This window comes from Montipora foliosa, chromosome 8 (assembly GCF_036669935.1).
Source record: "Montipora foliosa isolate CH-2021 chromosome 8, ASM3666993v2, whole genome shotgun sequence".
NCBI classification, from domain to species: Eukaryota; Metazoa; Cnidaria; class Anthozoa; order Scleractinia; family Acroporidae; genus Montipora; species Montipora foliosa.
Window position 1 is genome coordinate 7,563,304 of NC_090876.1, and position 24,850 is coordinate 7,588,153.

Genomic DNA, 24,850 nt, shown 5'->3' on the forward strand with positions numbered 1-24,850 from the left:
GACATCCTGTCATTGGCATCAGACCGAATTAATGAAATAGTTAAGGAATGAATTTGTCATTGTATTTCGCGTAGAACTTATCAACACTAGGACAAACATCAGTCACAAAATCATCTACATTTTTTAATTCTGTGTGAAATGATGGATTAAATTCACCACTTCGCAACATGTCTTTTATTGAATTCAAAAGATGCTGATAACTTTGGTATGCGTATGTGCAATTTTGTATTTTAAGATCCAGTGATTGGAAATCCATGTAAGACTTGATTAACAAAGCACAAGTGCTGATAGCTACTAGGGCTATACCGCCAGTTACAACAGCACTAATAATTCCACCAGTACCAGTTATGATAGAAATAGTATTACCAATAAGTTTGAATTTTTTGAAGCGTTTAACAGCCTTTTTGTAAGCCCAACACTTTCTATGGTATGCCTTATAATAGCTCTTTAGTTCGTCGACCTGATCTTCTGGGAGTTTGTCTGAAATATGGTTCCAGCTGAATATTCTCTTTTTTCGATCTTCCATATATATAGTTCAGATTGTTAATCGTCTGCATAGACAATATAGTATACCACTGACTTGACCACAAAAAGGTGATCTTTTAATCAGTTTAGTTGTGTATTTTTCTGAAATAGCATAAGTGTAACCTCTACCGAGCTTATGGTGGTCATAAAACCTCCCGGAAGCATCATGTAATACACTATGTGAATTTAATATATCAATCCAACCGAAGATCTTTTCAAGTAACCATGTTAGACAGCCACTACCTGGTCCAAGAAGACCAATTTCACCATCATTGAGTTCAAGAATCTCATTCATAGACATGTCTCTTTTAAAATAGAAACAGTGCAGGTATTGATAAACAAGTGCTGATTTTAATATTTTGTCATTAATGCATGGATGTTTTTCTTTTGCTTCTTGAAAACTATGTTCCACAAATCGTAATAAATTGTCGATATACATATATATTGAGTTATATATTTTAAAACAACCACATCACAAATCAAAATGATTTTGAATGAATCTGAACATATTTTTTAATTCATTATCAGACAGAGATTTAGCCCAAACGGCAAAAGCATATAAATCCATTTCACAGAAATTCACAGCAGTGCCATCAGTATGAACCTGACATCCAATGAATATTTCTTGTGCTGAACCTGTAAGAGTAGCAGAAATTGTTTCTGTTTTAATCGCACTGATTGATGTAACGCCTCTGAAGAGTTCTAGATTTGTCCCATTAATACGAATTGTCCAAACTTCGATATTACCAGAGAGACTCGTCAAAGAAGGCATATTAAGTCGGCCATTTGATGATGAACCAAAATCGATATAGACTGCACCATCTCCCCATGGTATATGCATACCGAATCTGACGGCTCCACGCCCCCATTGAAACTGAGATTGATTGGTTATTGCTTTTGTATTGACAACCAGTATTACTGTACATGTGTTACCAGATTTACCTGCTATTTTAGAAACATCAAATGATTTTTTTTCCAAATAGTCATCACTACCATCAAAACGTACAAAAAACAGTTTTTTCAATGAATCCCTCAGAAGAAGAGGCTTTTTTGAATTGGTTTGTTGTGAAAAATCGATATTATTCACAGGATCAATCCATGAACTAACTCTATCATTTGAATCGGCTGTGACTACTGATAAAGCTGGAATTAATGCAATGCTGATTTTGTCTAACACTGGTATACCAGGTAGACTGTTCGAAATAATAAAAGTCGATCTGTCTAACTTCAAATCAAGTTGTTTTTTTATGACAACATGGTTATCTTCCGTAGCAGCCTTAACGACGAGATTTTTGTCAGTTTCTATATGTCCATCATCATTTACTGAAAGTTGAGCTTGAGCTTGATAGGTAAAATCATCATCAGAGTGATAGTCAATGGTGTATTCAATTCTGTCACCATTATCGTCAAGAAGATGTGTACCATCTAAATTTTTTACATACAATGTCATATACTGTTGCATTATATAATTCAATTAATCAGTAATGTTTTGTAATGTATAATGTAAACATAAGATCTTACGCCATCCCCATCGTCATCCTCAAAATTTATTCGTATGTTTGTTATGTTTTCAAAATATCGATTGATATTGACAGTAAGTATTTTGCTTGTTGAAAAATCTATGTTGTAAAATACACTATTGTCTCCATAAAAAGTAATATCGTGATCCGAATCTGATGGATATCTTTTTTTAGCATAAATTTTTATTTTATCGATATAAATTTTGGTAAATGTTAGATGTACTGTTCTAGAAATGTTAAAATCACAACCCAGTGATGATTCTAAAGTGGTTCCATAGGCGTAAGACGGTAATATCTTATCAAATAACCCTAAAATTTTGTTACCATTCATATTGATTGGCACATGCATTAAAAATTGATCATTTACAATCTCATAAGCCAAATTGTAATCATAAATTGTGAAATCAAGGTTGTTTTTTGCTTCGCCTTTTATACCGTAAATCAGGGCATACAATGGTAAAAGAGTTGGGCTTCTATTGTCATAATTTGCTTGAACAGTTACATATAACCGTCTTTCGATAGTTGGTGAAGAACCATCTGGTGATAAGTTCATGATAAAGCGATAATATTTATACTCTGTGTTGGTTTTGACTGTTGTGGTTCTATCGGTGTTCATGTTTCTTTTTTCAAAAGTAACCTGCAATGAATTAAACTCAACATCGAAACCGGTTCTCAGGAAATATATTTCTAAACACACAGTATATTTATCGCTATAATTGTCACGTATCAGTTTGAATAGATTAAAATCGAATCGTCCTTTAAACAGACTGGAACCATCTGCTGCCTTTTGAACATTGAATGAAAATGCTTTTTTGTTGTTTTTATGTGGTGAGTCATTATAGTTGACTAAATTGGCATCCTGTATTCCATAATCTTCTGTAAATTCCCCATCATCCATAGCATATTTCAGCACATTTTCTCTGTTTGTATGTGTGGTTATGTGACTCTTCACTATTTCGTCGTCTACATATTTCTTATTTTTTTCTATTTGTTCATCTGTGTATCTATTGTTTTCGGTAGAAACAGTTGCAATACCGTCATTCACTTGCTTCAAAGTGATGGCATCTTGATTATGTGTGGCGTTTCCGAGATTTATTATTCGTTGATTGTTCATGTCTAGAACAGAAGTCATTACACCGCTTCCATCCAATTTCAATGTTTTTCCAACCTCGGAATCGACATAAGATTTGTTTGTCACATCTCTAGCACCGGTTGGTTGTCCGCAATTTATTATTTTATTCAAAGACATATCCAAATTTCCAGTCATTTTAGAGGATCCGTCTAATCGAAGTGCATCCAAAAATAATCGATCAACGTAACCTTTTCCTGTGGCATCATTTACACCTGTCGGATCAGCAAGATTGACAAGCTTGTTATTGTTCATGTCTAGATTGCCAGTCATTTTGGCTGAACCGTCTAATCGAAGTGCATCCAAAAATAATCGATCAACGTAACCTTTTCCTGTAGCATCATTCAAACCCGTTGGATCAGCAAGATTGACGATTTTTTTTTGTGACATGTTTAAATTTCCAGTCATTGCTTGCGTACCATCTCGCAACACAACCTGATTAACATTCGGTTTGGTTGATAAACCAGTTTGTAATTGGTGTTTTGTAACAGCGTCAGAATTGCCAGTGCCTTCAGCAAGATTGCTGATTTTATTATTTCCAAAGTCAAAATTGCCAGTTACGGAAATACTTCCATCTTTTTTCAAATAATTAGCCAGCTCCGTTTTGTCAGCTTTGAAATTAAAAGAGCTGTCAACGTAAAATTTATTAGAAGCATCTGAATGTAGTATCGGGTCTTTCACTCCGAAGATTCTTTGATTTTTCATGTCGATTGGATTTTGGGCTTCTATCTTTCCATCGTTTGTATTTAATTCAAAATAAAAGCTATGTAGATGCTCACTACTGACAGCGTCACTATGGCCATGTCTAGCAGGGGCTACGTTTTCAACACGTCTGTTGTCCATATTAAGGGCGCCAGTCATTACATTGCTCCCATCTAGTTTCAAACACCCAGAAACCTCTTTATCAACATAACTCTTAGTAGTTGCATCGTCATTCGTTTGAGGTGAATCTAAATTTCTCAGTTTTTTATTCTGCATATCATAATCACCGTCATCTGTTAGTTTGAAACCAACACCAGGCAATCCTTTTACTATTTCAATAACTTTTTCATGTGAATATGTGTCTTCAGGTAATTTACCATTTGAGTAACTCATATATACAATTGGTTTATATTTTTTCATCGAAATTCTTCTTTACTTGTTTCTTGGGTTTGTAAATATATATAAAATTAAAAGGGTCTCTAGTTGCTTTCTCGTATAATTGTTTTGAGACATTGTTTTCACGACATATGAGACTTTTTTCATTAGTACTCGGAAAATCATAAATGGCAAAATGTGAGCAGTTTAATCTAATATCTTTTGGTGTCTTATAGTAGCTTTGACTCAAATATATGGCGCAGCAGTTTTTATGTCTCCCCTGTATAAAATAGTCAACTAACGGTTTTTGGTTTTTATCACATACAAAATCGTCGAATATCACAATTTTTTGATTGTCACCATTGAGATTTTTTACAGGAATTATTTTATCATTGCTTGCTTCAATAATATCATAACCAGCTTCTTCACTCCATGGTTCGAACTCTTTCATGAGATTCCGATACTTTGACTGCTCTAAGTTTTTTGCATAAAGGTATATTTTATCAAAATACAACAGATTGTGAATCATATACATCAGTGTGTTCGTTTTTCCCGAACCAGAAGGTCCACAAATGAGCATGCGGAAGCATCGATCAGGCATAAAATCATGTAGTTGTGTGAAGTTTGTGACAACATCGTCGCCAGTATCATAATTAGGTATCTTCATTTATATTAAATCGTTACATTGTTTCAATAAAGTTGTGTATAACATGGTGTTCAACATGGTGTTCAACACAGTGTAAAACGTTATTTTTTATATATGAATTTCCATTTTTATGTAACGTAACAATATAACAATAAATGAGTTTACTTAAGTGGAAAGAACTAGCAAAGAGTAAATCTGAATTAGGGGACAAGATTAATTATGTCCATAATGCTATTACAAAGCATGATATTGATCAGAAGACCAGTCAACAGGGATTTTCAAAAGTATTCCAACCAATCACAAGCAAATTAGATGATGTTATTGATAGTAATCAGGTTCTAAGGTTGCCAAGGAAAAAACGACCATTGAAGAAAGGAGAAGTTCCTGATTACGGCATTGATATAGAGGATGAAGTTCCAGACATGGGTTTAGATGATCTATTTGAACAACCTGTTTTACCACAGCAAGAAAAACAACTGGTGCCAAAACCTCCAACATATGAAGAATCTTTACAAGATCTTCTGGAAGGAAAAAAAGAGATGTATGTTGATCCTAAGTACTTTCCTGAAGAACCACCAGAATATGATGACGACGAAGATATCGATTATGCATTAGATGATGAAGACATAGACAATGAGATATTGAATGATCTTGGTGTGCCAAATTATGATTCGGTTGAAAAGGTAATAAATCAACAAGAAATGACTCAACAAAAAAACACAAAATATCTCAAAAAGATCATTTATAACGCTAACGTGAAAAGAAATCAATTGAAAGGTTATAAAGCACAAGTGACAACTCGATATAATAAGGGACTGATAGGTGAAGCACAAAAACAACAGGAATACAAAAGAATAGACAACGCAAGAGCCACTTTAAACGAATACATAAAACATTATAAAAAAAAAATAAAAACAATGCAAGGTTCTGGTAGGAAAAAACAAAAAGGTGGCAATGTGATATTTTTTAACAAACCGAAAGAACTCATAAAAAAATTGGATTTGATCATTGGTGAGATATTGGCTGGCAATACAAGCATTGACATGCGAAATATGGGTGTTTCTATATTGGACACATTGTTGAAAATGTCGTCAATCAATAGATCACAATATGGTAAATTATACAAACAATATTTCAAAATTTAATGTAACCTAATCACATAATGGAACGAGAGATAGTTTTATCATCTTACAGTGTGAAAAATCAAGGGAACAATAAACCAGAAGATTTTGCAACAAATTTCACCAGACCTGTAACTCTAGACAATAACAAGCAATACGTTATCGGTCTTAACAGAGTCATCAACATGTCTTTCACTTGGTTCAATGTCAATGCTGGGTACAAAAATCAATTAATCAAATATAGCTCCGATAATGGTTCAACTTTTAAGGACATTACCTTTCCAGCTGGGGTATGGAATTATACGGACTTTGATGCATATATTAAAAAAAATGTACCGAAAAAGGACGAAAAGGATCCAATCAATCTTGTATTTGATGACACAACATTCAGAGTCACGGTTGTATTGGCTGATAATTACCGGCTTGATTTGTCAGCAAGTAATTTTAATGAACTGATCGGTTTCGACAAAAAGATATTAGCAAGTGGAACGCATATTGGACCAAGAGTGCCAAATCTCAGTCAAGACACAGACGTACTCAATATTCATTGCGATTTGGTAAACGAAAGTTTAGTTGACGGCGAAGAAACAGACATCATTTATTCATTTTCAACCAGTGTACTACGACCAAGTTACTCCTTCACCCTCGAACCACAAAGAGTTACATTTAATCCTGTGAACAAAACTACAATTTCATCAATCAGAATCATGATAACAGATGGAAAAAGAAGATTAGTGGATCTGAATGGAGCAGATACGTCTTTTTCGCTGATTTTAAAAAGTATCTAATGTAACAGTATAATGAAACCGTATGAATTTAAGAGGTTTTACCACCCAAAACTTGGTAAATTTGTATTTCAACATAAAGGGTCTGGGCTTATCTTAGACAACATTTTTAAACCATTGAAGAGTGTGGCATCGTCTGTTTTCAAGAAATTTGCTAAGCCAATAGCAAAGAAGGCATTAGAATCAGGGGTTTCCCATGCAGGTGATAAAATTGGCAAGACGGTGGCAGAAAAGTCAGGAGACCTAATAATGAAAAAATTAGCAAATTTGAGAAAAGGAGCGACGGCACAAAGGGCAATAGCCCCATCTTCATCCATTAAACAACAAGATGAAAGTACTGATATGATACTAAATAGATTGATATCCGGATCTGGAAGAAGGCGTAGATTTTTCAAATAAATAACATGACAGCAAAATTATATAATACAATAGTATAAATGGCTTTTAGAACAAGTGAATTATTGCAAAGAAATGAGTTAGTGCGATTTCAACTTGATGATGTAATCCGAGCCCCTGGAAATAATCAACATCAAGAAAAGAACGGTTATAGATTCACCATCAACGACCGGAGTTCTTTCTATGATTGGTACAATGCTTATTTCGAGGTTCAATTCCAGTTACAAAAAATAGCAGATGGAGCTGGTTATGCAGCAGCCGATAGAATAACGGTGATAAATGGATCTCATTCATTGATTGCACATATGATGATTAAAAGTGCTGGGAAAATTGTTTATGATACTGACAATCTACATAAGGTCACTTTTGTGAAGAATCTGTTGGAATATTCTGATGATTACAGCAGATCAGTCGGTAAAAACAGTTTTTGGTATTTAGACACAGATGGTACGACAGCCAATACTAATTCAGGATATGAATCTAGAAGAGTGCTTACACAAGCTACCAATAATGATGGAACAGGAGGAGCAAAAGATGTGAATTTGATCATACCTCTCAATCGTTACAGTTTTTTTGAAGAGTTGCAGGACAAAATGTTGGTTCCTATGCAGTTGCAATTCAATTTGAATCTCCAGAACGACAATGAACTCATCAATAGGGCAGCAGCAGCAGATGCCGGAAGAGTAGTGATTAACAGATTTCTACTATGGGTTCCAAAACTGACTCCAAAAGACAGTCTGTATGACCAGTTTGTCAGTTCTTTTTTGAAACAGGACAAATGGACATATCAGCGTGAACTATATGCAGTGTCAGCACCAGCTAGAGTTAGTGGTTTTTTTCAGATTTCTTCCAGTATTGACAATGTCAAAGCAATTTTCGTTTATTTACAACGGGCTAAAACCGGAGTTGCAACTCAAAATCCATATCTATTCGACACCTTCAAACTAAATGAAGCAAACGCAAACAGTTATTTGACAACATGCAGACTCGAATATGGCAATGGTGTTTTCTACCCAGAAACAGAATATGACAGTGAAAGCAAAGTGAGAATATTCAATGATCTGATGTCTTATGCAATGCGAAAAAATGATTACAACACCGGAACCCAGTTGAATCTTGCCAATTATAACAGCCTGTATTCACTGATCTATTTTGATCTGTCATATCAGGCAGAGAAAGTAACAAGAGACCCTAAACAGTTGATTTTTAGGTACAAACTCAATGCCAACAGTGCAGCAGATTTCAATGTCCATGCAGTTGTATTGTACGAAGAGTCGGTTGTTATTGACAAGGTGGGTAATGAATTGGTTATAGTTTAATCCCATGAATGACACATATTTATTTGTATATGTTTTGTGACTGGAATTATGTAACATATATTATATGACTGAACTTCATCAAATAAACGTAAGACTGTCAGATAATCAAAAAAAGAATCTGAGCAATGCTTTCCATAAAAGGGAAACGATAGTTCTGAGACTGGCAAATGATTCTCTTAGTGGAAACGACACTCTTTATGTTCCAGCAACGGTGAAAAAAAGATTGCAAAAAAATCGACAATTGAACAAAGGAATGGACATTAAGCTTGCTAAGACCAATATCAGAAAACAAGTGGGCGGAAGTCTTTTGAGCACCGTATTGTCACTTGGTATGAGAGCTCTACCAGCAATTGGTAAAACCCTTGGGTTGAGTGCTCTTGGTGGTTTAGCAGAAGCCGGAGCTAAAAAATTGTTAGGATCTGGTCAAAAAGGTGGTGCTATGCCATTACCCATGATGATACCTTTCCAGGCGATCAACAAACTAATGCCATATCTGAACATGTTCACTACAAAACAGCAAAGAGACATCATCAATGCAGCTCAAACAGGTTCTGGTGTACATATACAACCAACCAAAACACAATCAGGTGGATTTTTAGGCACTCTGTTAGCCAGCGTTGGAATACCTTTGGCTCTGAATCTTGTCAAAAAGCTAACGGGAAGAGGAGCACCGAGGATAGGTAGACCAAGATTGCATGGTGAAGGAGCACCTAGAATGGGAATGCCCCCTCCATTTTATAGTTATCCGCCATATGTGACTGGTAATGGTAGAAAAAAAAAAACATCCTCAACCAAAAAAGGAAAAGGGTTACTATTGGGAAAAAACAGTCCATTCAATGGCATACCCATTTTGGGGGCAATATTGTAAAACCAAAATTTCATAAAAACATACCTATATCCAACCACGATCTAATGAAATGGTGCAAATATTTGAATATACCAATAAATGATGTACTGTCAAGAGATGAAAATGTTCCACACAACCATAAACAGGCGTTATTTATTTACAATCTTGAACCAGCTTATATGTCAGGATCTCACTGGGTAGCCACTTATGTCAAAGATAATGTAATAAATTATTTCGATTCGTTTGGTATGCCCCCATTTCAAGAGATTGTAAATCATGCCAAAAAGAAAAATCTCACTTTGTTACATCAAAACAATCAGATACAAAACATACAAACAACAACTTGTGGGTATTTCTGTTTATACTTTCTAAATGAAATGAATAAGGGTAATTCGTATTATGATTTATTACAAGTGTTCGACATAAATGATACAATGAAAAATGAGAGATTTATCCAACGTTATTTCAGAAATATCTAACTTATATATATTATGAAATCATATTGTGTTAAACAAAAGAAAGTGACTGAATGTGTTGAACCTTCAGGTTACAAAACAGCTAAAAATGGCAGACTAATGTTCTTTTGCACTTGTGCTGAATGTGGTATTACAAAGACCAAATTTGTTAAACAACAGGGAAACTAATCAGCCCGTTGGGAGCGGGCTTACTCAGTGATATTGCTAATACTGGAACAGAATTATTTTTAACTAAAGGAGTACCTTATCTTGGCAAAAAAGCCGTTGAAATGGGTAGATATTATGGTTCCGAATTGATGAGAGACCCAAAATTGCAGAAAAAAGCAATCGATTATGGTTTGAGAAAAATGAATCCTCTACTTCATAAAGTGGGATCAGAAGCTCTCAATCAATTGTCAACAAAAATAAGACCGAATAAAAAATACACAACAAACAGAAAAGATCTTGATGGCGGTGCTGTTGACATTCACAAAGCTATTGGTAAATTACCGAAACCAAAAGGCGGATGGACATTACCTGGGCATCATTACACCGGACCTTATAATGATTTAGAAAATCAACTGAAGTATGACCCAAAAACTGGTCAAATATTGGAAATATATGATATGCCCACTGGAAAAACTGATGCAATAGCAATGCAACACGATGTTGATTATTCAGTATGTAAGGATGATAGGAAATGTAAAAACAAAGCAGATAGGAAAATGGTCCAAGCTTTAGACAACGTACCGTATAATGAAAGACAATGGGGGCATTGGTTGGCAAGAAATGTTATCAATACAAAGCAGAAACTAGGTCTTGGAGTTTCAAAAAACGGAAAAAGCCGTCGGGTAACTGGCAAGAAAAATTAGCAGATGAATTACATGCATCTATAAGACGCAACTTTACTCGGCGGCGTGTAATCGTAAATCATATCGATGAAATATGGGCAAGTGATCTAGTTGAAATGCAACAGTTTAGCAAATGGAATAAAGGTTATCGGTATCTTCTTATGGTCATTGATGTTTTCAGCAAATACGGTTGGATTGTCCCATTGAAGGATAAGAAAGGTGAATCTGTCACTGAAGCATTTAAAACAATATTCAAGGAAGGCAGAAGACCACAATATTTATGGGTTGATAAGGGAAAGGAGTTCTATAACAAACACTTGAAGGACTTATTAGAGAAAAATGGAATACATATGTACTCCACTGAAAATGAGGAGAAATCCTCAGTGGTTGAAAGGTGGAATAGGACAATCAAATCCAAAATGTGGAAACAGTTCACTGTTCAAGGTAATACACAGTATTTAGACATGCTGCCCAAACTAGTAAAACAGTATAATAATACAAAACATTCAAGCATAAAGATGACACCCGTTGAAGCATCTAACAAGAGGAATGAAGGAACCGTTTACTTCAATCTATATGGTGATACAGAAACATTGAAACAAAAACCAAAATTCAAGGTTGGTGATAAGGTTCGAATATCGAAGTATAAACGGAATGTGTTTGACAAGGGTTACACACCAAATTGGACCGAAGAAGTGTTTACAGTTGATAAGATCCAATACACTAATCCAATAACATACAAACTAAAAGATCTCAGAGGTGAAGACATTCAAGGGAGTTTTTATGAACCTGAATTATTAAAAGCGAAGCAGGATATTTTTCGTATTGATAAAGTAATTCGGAGGGACTATAAGAAGAAACAAGCTCTAGTGAAATGGAAGGGATACAGTGATGATTTCAATAGTTGGGTACCATTGAAAGACATTGAAAACATATGAATTGTGGTGAAACAAACGCACCCAAATTGATATAAAAAATAAAAATATATACTTATATTATATGGACAAGTTTGAAAATGAAGAAAAGTTTGGTTTCTATTATGAGAGCGATCAAGACTCTGGTTCTGACACCGATTGGTTGCCGTCGCAAGAAAGTGAATCTGAAGAAAGCTGCTGCAGTTCGCAGGAATCTGAGACATCGGACGTGGACGAATCTACATAAATATAATTTCTGAACATAGAGTATGAATGATTCGCAAAGATACAAGTTGATAATCTGGCATTCGTTTTTAGAAGATATGAATAAGGTTAAACACAAAATGAAGATCTACTTTCCAGGATATAAAATCGACTATGGCGCAATGGCCAAAAAATTCGCTACTCATGTCAAATGGCGTAAAAACCACGATGTGCTTTATCCTTGGTCAATCCAAGCAAAAAACAAAAAGGAAGGAATACTCTTGTTGTCTTTCAACTATTTGCTTAATTATGAACCCAACGAATCAGAAGACGAAGAAGCGCCCACCACAATTTTACCCAACAGATGGTATTGTGATGATTGTAGAAAGTTTGTGATGAAAAGCAGCAAATACGCACATTTAAAAAGTAAAAAACATAACAGATATATATGAAAATAAAATGTGATATATTAGTATATGACCTTTAAAGGAAGCAATATAGTCGACACCATGATTGTGAGAAAAGTGGTGACAGAAATGATTTGTGACGTCGTGACAAAAAATGCGGCTTACATGCATTATAACATGACAAAAGGGTTGCCATTGTTGCTGAAAGCATTGGAAAAAGGTGGACCAAAAAAGGAAATCAGTGAAATGTTTCACAACATTGAGACCAAAATGGATTTTTTGTTTCATTTGTTCAAAAGACATAGTGATTTTTTGGAACCATTGAAATTGATACAAACTACATAAAAAATAAAATCTAAACATATATTATATGAACCCAGAATCGAAATTCAATGCTTTTATTTCTTGTGTGATTAGCGATCCTTCATTGAAAGATTTTTTGGAAGATTTAATTGATTCAAATGTATTGTCTGTCATACATCCGCCAGTTAAATTGAAATTGGTAGATGCCAATGAAACGTTGATGGTCAAAGTGACGGACGGAATAAACAGCTATGTTATGCGGCCAATTGATATCGATGACAACATGTTGCAAGACATAGCACAAGCTTTCAGTAAATACAAACCAGATGAACCTGAATCAGAATCAGACAGTGAAAATGAAAAAGATGAGTTTTTCCGCAGACTTGGTTTGGATAGAAAAAGTGGTATGAGAAAAGACATATAAAAAAATATATATAGGTATATTATATGGAAGAACGAAGACCAGTCGGGCGCCCCAGATTTTATACTCCTGAAGAGAGAAGACGAAATAAAAATGCTTACATGTTGCATAAAGAGTGGTATTGCAAAATATGCAACAATGGTAAAAACTACACACTAGCTGGTAAACATAATCATCTCAAAACAAAAAAACATTTCAAAAATTCATTCACTTATAATACAGGATATATTTATGATGAACATGAAAACAGCAGCTAATTTATTTTTCTTACAAGTTCAATGCATACACTAAGTATGTGTTAAACTTCAAACGCACCATATTTTGACTTAAAGAAATATTACCTATGTATAAATATATAGTAATGCAAAATATTATCTCAAGTAATAGTAGCATGAATGAAAAATTAATATACGAAAAAATCAGAGTTTCTCTCAAACGTTACAGAAAACAAGAAATGAAAATGGCTGGTCCTTACACAAATAAACAATCACCATTTGCATTACTGTTTGAACAACGTTTAGACAGTATTGGAGGCAGACGAATGCGTGTTTCTGTCACGGTGTTTGTTACTTTTGAAAACGAAGTCACAGATAAAATAATAAATAAAACTTTTGGTCCATTCATGGTTGTTGTTCCAAAATTAAGCCTTGAAGACATGTATAAATTCTTCTTGTACACATTATTGACCAACAATTTCACACCTTTATCAGCTGAAGTAATCACAGAAATAGGTGGTAGAGTAGTGACACATGATCCACAATTTTTTGCCCACCATTTCATGGCTGGTTTAAAGTTAGAATCATATTTGTTAAGTGGTCAAAGAAAACCAAAATCATATGGTTCAAATAGTTGCGTGATTGATTATGTTTGGGATCAAGTTCGTGGCAAAAATGGTTTTAAAACATATGATTATAAAAAATTAAAAAATGAGATCTTCAAATATTGCGCCGATCCACCAAGAATGACAACAAAAGAACTGATTGATTGGGCTAAGAATTGCCATTCGAATGTGTCAATACATGCATATGACAGTACATACAGGAAATTCAAATCACATACGAGAAAGCACAATATCGACGTTTCACTTGTTTACATTGTCAAAGACCATCATTGTTATCCTATTACAGACGAAAAATTGAAACTTACAGCAGCCAAAGCAAATCAAGGAGGCTGCGATAACTTGTTAAAACACATGACAGACATGAAATGGTCCAGAAATCACGAATTTGTGTATAAACTGGATAAATTTGACGATATTTATGAATTAGACAAAAAAGACAACATTATTGTTTTGCCCGAAGATGTTAAAATGATGCAAGCAATCGATGCATATATCAATTCCACTTGTTATTATGTGGAATACATGCATTGGAACAACAATGGGGTACTGGATGGTTTCATAGATCACAGGAACAACATGTTTCTCTTGAACGACGAATATGACATTAGAAAATCCATTTGCGATCATTTGTATGGTTTGTATAAAACTCATGACTTTATGTGGGTTAATCAAACTTACACGGGTTTGGCTTCAGCTCTGTTTAAACAATTGTGTGGTTATTTACCGCAATCGACATATAATGTGCATACACGTGATATGCTTGACGATTTTTATCCAAGAGCATTGCAATGGTGTACAACTGAAGACATACCCGATGATGTTGTCAACATAGACATATCTAAATCGTATCCAAATGTTTTATTGAACAATGCTATGCCAATACCAGTCTACAGTATTCATGATGTTGTAGAGCCATTTTATTGCAAAAGCGATTTGAGACTATGTGGTGAATTTTACATCGAAGAAACGGAGTTGCATAATTATGGGACACCATTGTTGATTGAAGCAGGTTTTTACAGCAACGCTTTGGTGTCATATTTGGTTGACGAATTAAACATGCCTGTTGGACAGATCAAATACAAAATCATTTCTAAGAAAGCTCTCAAGCCTGATACATTCAAGCCGTTTTTAAAATATGTATTCGAAACTTTTTCAGAAAGCAAAGCCAAACGATTAGCAAACAGTTTCATTGGCGATCTTGGAAGAAAATATAACAGAACAAATACAGGTTTTACATGTGTTGAATATGATACAGCAATGGCTTGTTGGACTCAGGGTATCAAAGAAGGGCGTAATATTGTAATTGACAGCTATAACGAGATTTATTTGATCAAAGAACAGAAATGTGAGCGCATGTTTTCTGACAATACTAGTGTAAACAGATTTGTTGTTTCCCAAGCAATATTGAAGTGTTTAGAGCTCATTCGTAAATGCTATGGCGATAAAAGTGCGTTATATGCTTTTAATACAGATGGTATATTTATCACAAATCCCAAAGTTGCGCTGAGGAATAAAAAGGATGTTGAGTTTAACATTAAAAATATAGGTAAAGCTTATGTTACAGACAGCCCACTTTGCTATTTTGAACGCCATTACAGAGAAAACATGGATTATGACTCTTACAAAGTGGAAAAAGGTGAAGGGTGTATGTACAATGGTCAAGCAGGAAGTGGCAAAACAACTAAATTGTGTAAAATGGTAATGAAAGCTGATGAGCCAATTGTATTCAGTTTGACAAACAAAGCTGTCCAGAATGTCAAAGATAGATTGAAAAAAATGGAATATGATGGTGATGATATTTGTCATACATTTGATTCTTATTTTCATGAATGGAACTGTTCTGTAGAGACAAATCTCAAGAGTTTGAAAGACAAAACTGTGTTTATTGAAGAATTTTCAATGGTACCTAACAAGTGGATAACACTGATTTACAAGGCCTTCTTGTTGTATGGTGTAAAAGTTTTTATGTTTGGTGATCCTAATCAATGCTCTCCTGTTGAATCGGGCAGTAGTATATCTTATGACTATCTTAAATCAGTATCTGTCAGACAGATGTGTCCTCGTAATGTGACATTGAAATACATAGAGGAATCGTGTCGCTATGACAAAAAAACACATATTGTGCTTGATGGTTTCTTGAAAAAGGGTAAAATATCTAAAAACTTCAATGTGATTGATGAAAAGTTGTTTAAAAATATATGTTTCTTGAACAAAACAAGGATCAGAGTCAATACACAATGTTGCGACAAGTTTGTAGAAGGCAAAGAATACGAAAATGTTCAGTTTACATACGATGACAAAAAGGAAACGTATAAAGTATGTGCCGGTATGCCTGTTATTGCTACTGATAACATCAAGGAACATAAAATATTTAATACAATGGAGTTTTTAGTAGAAAAAGTTTCTGAAGATTGTTTTTGGATAAATGGTGAAGAGTTTGATTACAAAACGTTTTCTAGGTGTTTCATACCAAGTTTTTGTGTAACCGTACATAAATGCCAAGGAGCTGATATAAATGAACCTTACAATATCTATGATGTTAAAAAAATGGATAAAAAACTATTGTACACAGCTTTGAGCAGAACCACCAAATTTGAATACATACATCTTAATAACGCAAAATTAAACAATAAATATAAAATTCGTGAAATGCCATTTTTAGAATTAACCAATGCCAAATTCAACAGTCTGTATTCTGAGGGCAAAATATACAAGGTGCTTATTGATGATAAGGTTTACATTGGATCAACATGCGAGGAGCTTGAAACACGATTAAATCGTCACCTGAAAGACCCTAAAAGCCAAATATATAAATACAGAAAGAAAAAGCCTGTGATTGAACTTGTTGTCAAAGCACCAACGAATGACAAGAAAAGTTTGGAAAAAATAGAAAATGCTTACATAGAAGATTATGCTGCAAAATGTGGTGAATTATTGCTGAATGTAAAAGCAAATCCTCTGAAACCAAAAAAGGTTCAATTCAAGGTAGAAATAAAAAATCAAAAACAGTTAGAAGAGCGTATTGCTAAATTGGATGACAAAATAAAAATAAAAGACAATGAAGACAAAAAGTATCTGTATTATGATAATGTAATCTTCGGCAAGCGTTACCAAACGACAGCAAGATATGTTAACAACGATAAAGAAGCTGCTCTTGAACAGATCAGTGAGAAAAAACGTAAGTTGATTGAAGAATTGACAATACATTTTGACTAATTTTAGTATTTTATGCAATTATGCCCCCTTTGGGGCTCGATTGGATAATCTTTGTGGTTTTGTAGCCCCTTAATCGCAAATGCGTTTGTAGCCCTTTGATCGCAAATCGTGGTTTTGTAGCCCAATGTTCGCAAATGCGTTTGTAGCCCTATGGAGATGACAGTGATTTTTACCGACTACAGCACCCGTAGTTACGTCTCGGTAAACATTCATCAATATTCACTTCGCCTTCGGCGAATAATTGTTAAATATAACGACAAGAAAATTACACGATAGCTGGAAGATATGAATCTTGTCTTCTTCTTGCCACTCAAACATAAAATTCATGTCTTCTCGCCACTGTTTAATTATCCTCTATATATATTTTTTAGCAAAACGGGTTCTTTACCGTTTCACCTGCTGCACCTTCGTCACCAGGATCTCCGCGATCACCTTGAGATCCCTGCAAAAAAGTAAGAGCCTTGCTTTACTGATCATCAAAATCAAGAACATCTGTTGAAGAACTTTTTATAGCAAAAAGCTGATATTGCTGTTGCAAATATTTCTGTCAGTGAAAAATTTTCCATCCCAGCACGTCCACATTGTTAATCCCGGCTCATATGACTCGGAGTTTTTAATCATTGAGGAGCAGTCGTGGTTCAGTTGGCTAGTGCGAGGCTTTCGGAGCAAGAGGTCCCCGGTTCAATCCTCGGTGACTTCAACGTCTGTTTCGACTTTCCTCTGATCCGTGTAGCTATAGCATTAAATACCCGTAAAATGGAGCACTGCAACGGTGAATGCATAAATAGGTTATAGACTGCACGGAACTTGCTACGGAAATACACCAGACTTCAGGATCGCTATACATCTTTGTTTTCTTGGCAATAAAACATCTGAGTTAGCAAGAGTTTTCGAGGATCATGTGGAAATCTATAAGAAGAACATTTAAATGCTACCATTAGAGCGTGGATACTTACGCGGTCTCCTTTGAAGCCTCGAAGACCCCGCATGCCTGCGACCCCCTGCCTACCCTGGAAGCAGAGATTTCAACGGTTAGGAATCAACTAAAGAAACCGTGTATTTCTATAGTACCGAAATTAACACAGCTTGTCTAATAAAATGCTTGGGAATATAGCTTACCGGTTCTCCTGCAAGTCCAGGTTCTCCTGCCTCTCCGGGACTCCCCGGTATACCCTACGGATGAAATGTTTACTCAATACTTATTGAAGGCAACCATTCAACTCTTCTGTAAGATAATCATCTCCACTTCACCTCTTAATACCGCCTCATTAAATCACATGAAGATGTACATGACATCAAACATTCCTAAAAACATCTTATCAAAAGTACGTACCTCTCACAGTAACCAAGTTCGAGGTCCGTACTGTAAGTTACGGACCGAGTCTTTTTCCGTTGAGTTATGGCCCAAGAGCGAAACTGCCACAAATGATTGGCATGCATAAAACTAATAAATCCTCTTGGCGTTTTAAAATAGTTGCTTGTAAGGTTCAAACAGTCTTACAAGTTTATTTGACATAAACGACATGAAAAACTTGCTAGAGAATGTTGCATCAAAATTCCAAACTTCTGCGGGCCGTAAAGCTGGCCGTACTGTAGAATACAGCCTGCTAAATTTGCCAATCATGGCAAGCCTTCTATCTGAGAGATATTGTCATAAGTTAGCTTTCTTTTCAACGCAATATACTTTTAGTAAATATGTTGACGTGGGAACGAATTAGAACTTACATCTGCTCCATTCCGACCAAATTCTCCTCGTGGTCCCGTGTTACCTTGGAGACCCTATCAAAACAAAATTTCCACAAAACGTACGTCTATTAGAATTTTGTTAACATTTGAAACAACAAAAGGTAAGAGACACATTCAGGCAACAAATGCAACCAGAACCTATAAAAGCTCTAAAAGGAGTCTGCCTGGACTGATGAACAATCGATTAATGTGATTAAAAGAAGACTAAATTCGTTAATGCGATCGGTGCCTTCTTAATTGCATTTGTTGCTTTAAAACGTATTACAGCGGTTATCAGTCACACGTGCCCCGCAAAGGTTTTTTTTTTTTTCATTTTCCGGAACTAAATTTGATGGACGTCAATCAAATGTTTCCATGACAATATAGTCCTGTTTACTTGATGGCAGTCGAATTCGTCATGGAAACATTTAATTGACCTCCACCCCAATTCAGTTTCGAAAAATGAAAAAAAGTCGTTGAGGGGCGCGTGTGACTGGTAATCGCTGTAAACTCCTAGGACGTTTGCAGTAGGCAAGAGTTCATGATTTGAATTCTCCTAAACAAAACTGGTGACGTACATGGATATTCGTACTTCTGGTGGGTTGTTCTTTAAATTTCTTTTCCCCTTAAGCTCCACTATCGAAATTTATATTCTCTCAACATTTGTTTTACCTTTCATAAGGAGAATTTTTTTTTTTTTAAATCAGGAAATTCTATATTGAGAGATCTTTTGACTTAATTCTCATGCATGGCCTGTATCCTTGATTAACTAGTGGTTACTGTAACGAGAAATTAGTCAGACGTGACTTACTGGGTCTCCAGTAGCTCCAACTAGACCCGTCTCCCCTGTTTCGCCGCGAAGTCCCTGTAATCAAGAAAAAAAATGAATTGGTGTGACAGGTGGAACAAAGACAATGAAAAAATAAATATAATCATTGTTAATAGTTGTAACCTATGAATATCATAAGAAATGTCATAATAAAACCAAACGTTTTCCAATTCACTCTGCATTGTGAATGTTTTTGTTGGATAATTTGTCACTTGATGATCTTTCTCTTCCATTATTGAGGCCCCGCTAAGGGAGGGGAGGGGGGGAGTTAGTCATCTCTTATCCGTAAAATTCAGGGGACAGTTGTCCGTTATCCCTTGAATCACGAGATTGTTATCCCGAGCTGAAATTACTCATCTTTGGAATTTTAACAATAAGTGGCAATTTTAAAGCGTAAAGGAAAGGAACTTTATTTAAGTGTCAAGTCGTTCTAGCGTTGAAGCACTAATCGGGGCAACTGTCAACTGAAATTAACAATTAACGCAAATCAAGTCACATGTTGGTTTTTGAAAAGAGGGAAAACCGGAGTACCCGGAGATAAACCTCTCAGTGCAGAGTAGAGAACCAACAAACTCAACTCACATATGACGCCGAGACTGGGAATCGAAACCGGGCCACATTGGTGGGAGGCGAGTGGTCTCATCAATGTGCCATCGCTACACCCTCCCCCCCCCCCCAAAAAAAAAAAGACAAACAAACAAACAAACAAACAAAAAACCCTTTTTTAAAAGATTACCTAATACTGCATAATTATACGAAAACTCTACAGTTTCACCCCAAGGCACTAGCGGTTGATTGAATTAATGAGCCTGGGAGTAAATCTTGGACATGGAATGATAAATCACCCGTTACTGTTCATTACCAGTCGCCAGTGATGTATATCCTCAGCAAAAGTGACCAAAAGTATGATAATTGAGAAATCAAAGCTATATTCTGCTATCCCTAAAACTATCTCGGTTATTCCTTATCCCTACTATTTTTTCGTCAGTCATTCCTAAAACCCTAATAACAGGGCCTCATTAATATTATCACCATTATCAGCATCAAGTAATACTTATGCACTGCATACCTCTGGTCCTCGATTACCAGGCAAACCTGCTCTTCCTGGAGGACCCTACGCGGGGAAAAAATTCAAATTATGTTGTTAATCGGTTTTCTTAGGCATATCATGCTTGTCGTAAATGGTTAATACTCTTCTAAAACAGAAATAAATCAATGCTCTGGATCGAAAACAAATAATCCTACAGCTTTCCCGATTAAGGTTGAATTCCAGTTAAGAAGCTTGTGATTACTCTGCTCATCGAGAATTAACCCTAGAGGAGTTAAGGTACAAAACTCAGTTCAGAGTTGCAGACAAGTTGTCCCGGAATGCACGAATGTTAAACGTAGTTCAAAGATAATTTATGCACATGCACATGAAAAGTTAGCACCCGGTCGCAAGGGAAACCGTTCTAAACAAAGATGGCCTGGGACAACGATTAATCATGCTCAGTCAGAAGAGAAATACGGGAGTTGTGAGATCCAAGTCGCGGGCTGTGGTGTACTTTTATGAGTGTTTATCACATACGGGACAAAATTACTGAATGCTCATTGGCTGAGACGGAATGCATTTTCCTTAATCACGAGGGCACTTTTGATAATCAAGAGGGCATGATTCCTTGATCCTGATCGGTCAACAGTTGCTTATCCAGAGCAAGCGAAGTTACAAGAGAATCTTCGAATTCTTCCAGGTTAAACTACTTTTTTGTTCACACTATAAAATACATTTTAAGAGCTATTTCTGTTGACAGCAACTACTTATTGAATTGAACTTTATCCGAATGGGAGCTTGTAGGTTGTCATTTGTCGAAGCACTAAACGGGGTTCCCTCAATAATGTTGCCCTGAATGTGATAAACATGTCATCGTAATGTGCCCTCGTGAAAATGAGAATTAATTTCACTTGTATTTTCAAAGTTGTACAAATTTTCCTCGTCGCGACTCGAGCAATTTTTGTGAAAACTTTGAAGATACGCGTGGAATTAATCCTTAATTACCCTCGGGCCCATGTGATTACATATAATACGGTAATTACATTTGGGTTAACAAACTTGATGAAAGCAAATTGCTTGAACGCCATAAGTTTCTATGTAACTTTTGAAAACTGTCCGTAATCAGATGTTAAACATGGAATCTTTTATTCAGTTCCACACGCTTTTAAAACTAGTAGTTGATTTGATTTTTTTTTTTGATTTGATTTACAGACTTTGCCAGTCAAGCTGGCAGAGCGCCACAACAGCTTGCACCAATTACTGTGGCCCCTTTTTTTACCCTACCACCCATGATACTCAACAGAAGACAGACAACAACACCGGGAACTACGTGCCCTACTCTTAGTTGTGACAGATGGATGAAGAAAAATACGATAGTAGAACAAGATCGATGCTCGCGTAACTATCTTATTTAATTAAATTGCATCAGCTGCCTTCCCGAGCTGACGAGTAAAAGCGATAACGAGTACAAGGCTATAAATTGGGTAATGCAAGTTTCCAACGTGTGGTCACTTCATGTGACACGAGTATAAGGCGCAAACAGGGGTGACAAACAATATAAACAAGGGCATTGTTTGAAATTATTTACTTCACGTTTCATACGCTTCGACGTATATCCTCAGAAGTGATCATCACGGTAAACTTCAATTTTGAACTACATGCACCATAAGTACAGTTGTAACTAATTAATTGTTTCAAATTTTCAATCAACAGTGGCAGGTACAAAATACTTGTCTCAGGTCACAGGTCTCTGTTTTACCACGCAGAAACAAACCTTAAACATTCATTAAAGCTAACCTTTGGCCTAAAAACACTTGTTTAGGTCTAATTATATAATTAGGCCTAAGGTTAGCTTTAACGAATGTCAAGGTTTGTTTCTGTATTAGTAAAACTGAGGCCTGTGTTTTGTACTTGCCGAATCAACAGTGTCTCTAATTTTACATTGTTTGTCACCGCTGTTAGAGTCTTACTCTTGATTAAGCAAAGATGGCCAAAGAAACAGAGTATTTACGAGTGTACTTACAGAATCTCCAGGTGGTCCTTTAATTTGCCGAATCGATCCCGAAGGTCCTTTGGAATCCTGAGAGCGAATCTTCAAACAGAAAATGCATAGTTTAGCGTTTTACTACTTGTTGAGTTGTTTCAAATGAATGATGATTCCAAGAGCCAAAATTTGATTAAAATAATAGCCATTTCTTCCAGGATCTGAAGAAAAAAACTATCAAAGTTATACGTTTGGTTTTCTGCAGCTCACATTATCCTTGATCAAGGATAATGCAGAAGCCCTTCAAGCATTGCTTCACATGATGTACCTATAGAGTATGAGGTCTTCGTTTGATTTGAATCGATTTTTTTAAATTGTACGGTTCACAACCGTAAACTGAGTGGAAAGTTAATTGAGCTTTTAAAGGAACAGGCATGATACAATGTGTGTTTTCTACAATCCTGCACCTTGGTGGACGGCTACCACATCGACGACGCCACAAAAACAATTAAGCAATAGAGGACGTTTTCCTTGTTTCCATAGCCTCATCTAAACACGAGGGGGAGTTGGGAGAATTCGAGACAGTTATGCAAACCCAAGACGAAGTCGAGGGTTTGTACAACTGTCGAGAATTCTCCCAAATTCTCCGAGTGTTTAGATGAGACTATGGAAACACGGGAAAAAAGTCCTCTATTGCTTTTGTAAAATATTCCTCAAAGATAATTTGACAAATAAAGGTAAATGCTGTTTTGTTTTACTTCTTGATTGAAACAGATTTTCTTGATACAAGCCGGGGTTTGAGCCAGGCCGCGCCATTGCGCCAATCCCGGGCTGATATTGAAATTGTCCCTTAAAAAAACGGCCAAGAAGACAATTTTTTTTCCCTTCAAAAACTGGGGGGAGGGGGGGGGGGAACTCAGAAGGAAGCACACAGGAAGAAATACAGTTCAGTACAAAAATTACAAGCTGAAACACAAACCGTGGGAGGAATTTTATCGCGCGTTTACTTTTCAGTCACGCTCTACTTAACATGTAGGTCTCATGCTCAACCAAGCGTGACGCATCTGGGAATTAAAGTGTCACAGTGACAACGTATTCGTACAATAGACAGCTTTGTCGCTTTAAATGGAAGCCAGATTGAATCAGAGAAAAAAATTCAGAAAAAGAACAGAGAAAGAAACAGATGAAGGCCCAAGGAAACCAACGCGTTCGCGATCTTTCTAGAAAACTTGGTTTCGAAATCACACTTGGCTACACTTTGAAAAGGAGGCGATGTTCCGCTATTTTTGTGTAAAAATCTAGAGTACGTGTACAAAGCTTAGTCATTGATTCTTGGTTTAAATATTAACAAAAAAAGTCTTGACACCATTTCCTTAACATTTTTTGTTTGTATTAATTTTAATTACAAGTAACAGGTATAATTAGCACTTTTTCCGACTTATAAATTCAACTTAACGCTTTGTACATTAATCAACTGAAGATGACAGAAATTGCTGTCGAAACATGTCCTGTAATTTGAAAAGTTTTGTCGTTCTTTAAATAACAGGTATAAATAAAAAATGCTTTTGTTGGCCTGCCTGTTTCCATGTTTGAACGTAAGAAAACTGAAAAAAAAATTGACTGTCCCCTTAAAAATGAAAATGCCCCACACAATTTTAGCCAAAGGGACAAACTTTCCCTTAGTAATCAAATCCTAGCTCAAACCCTGACACGCTCATATTTCCAACCAGCCAATCAAAACGCGCGTCTGACTACATAACCAATCAAAATCCGTGTGATGTCACAGCCGTGTTTCCATATACTCTGTTCTAAACACAAAATAGGTATGAGCCGTTTCAGAGTGAAAATAGAGAAAGAAGGATTCTCTGTTGCGTGCTCACCTTGTCCTCAAAACCTCAAATCTGGTGATTTCACGTCTTCATGCAGAGGACTGCAAATACATTTGCTAAAATCCGTGCTGCACGTGCAGCACGATTATTTATGCTCTTTTAACCAATGATATCATTGTTTTGCGCCGTTGATATTGCCGTCGCCGTCGTAATATCTTAAGCTCCCTAATGACGACAGCGACGGCAACGAGAACGTCATCTCAAAAATACCGGGATATGTGTGGACGGGGCCTGAAACGCCAAACTTGAGGTTTGAGCCTAAGAACGTGAACGTTTCTTGCTCTATTTTACTCGTCGTGTAACGCGAACGAGATGGGATACAAGGTAATCATGAAAGACTTAGGGACAGTGCAAAGCCATATTTTCCTGTGACGTTGTCATCGACGTCGCCGTCGTAGAAGTCCCTATTGACTATA

The 24,850-nt window shown here is 35.9% G+C and overlaps 1 protein-coding gene across 1 annotated transcript in view; it reads right to left on the reverse strand.

Moving 5' to 3' along the window:
- Window positions 1–24,850, reverse strand: part of LOC137968216 (collagen alpha-2(I) chain-like) — a 163,162-nt gene that overhangs the window by 84,949 nt on the left and 53,363 nt on the right. Inside the window, exons 10-16 of the mRNA XM_068814834.1 lie at window positions 22,585–22,653; window positions 20,601–20,645; window positions 19,514–19,567; window positions 18,703–18,756; window positions 18,097–18,150; window positions 17,934–17,987; window positions 17,366–17,419 (exon numbers count right to left, since the gene is read on the reverse strand). Of these exons, the coding sequence (XP_068670935.1) occupies window positions 17,366–17,419; window positions 17,934–17,987; window positions 18,097–18,150; window positions 18,703–18,756; window positions 19,514–19,567; window positions 20,601–20,645; window positions 22,585–22,653 (384 nt within the window). The remainder of the gene's footprint in view (window positions 1–17,365; window positions 17,420–17,933; window positions 17,988–18,096; window positions 18,151–18,702; window positions 18,757–19,513; window positions 19,568–20,600; window positions 20,646–22,584; window positions 22,654–24,850) is intronic.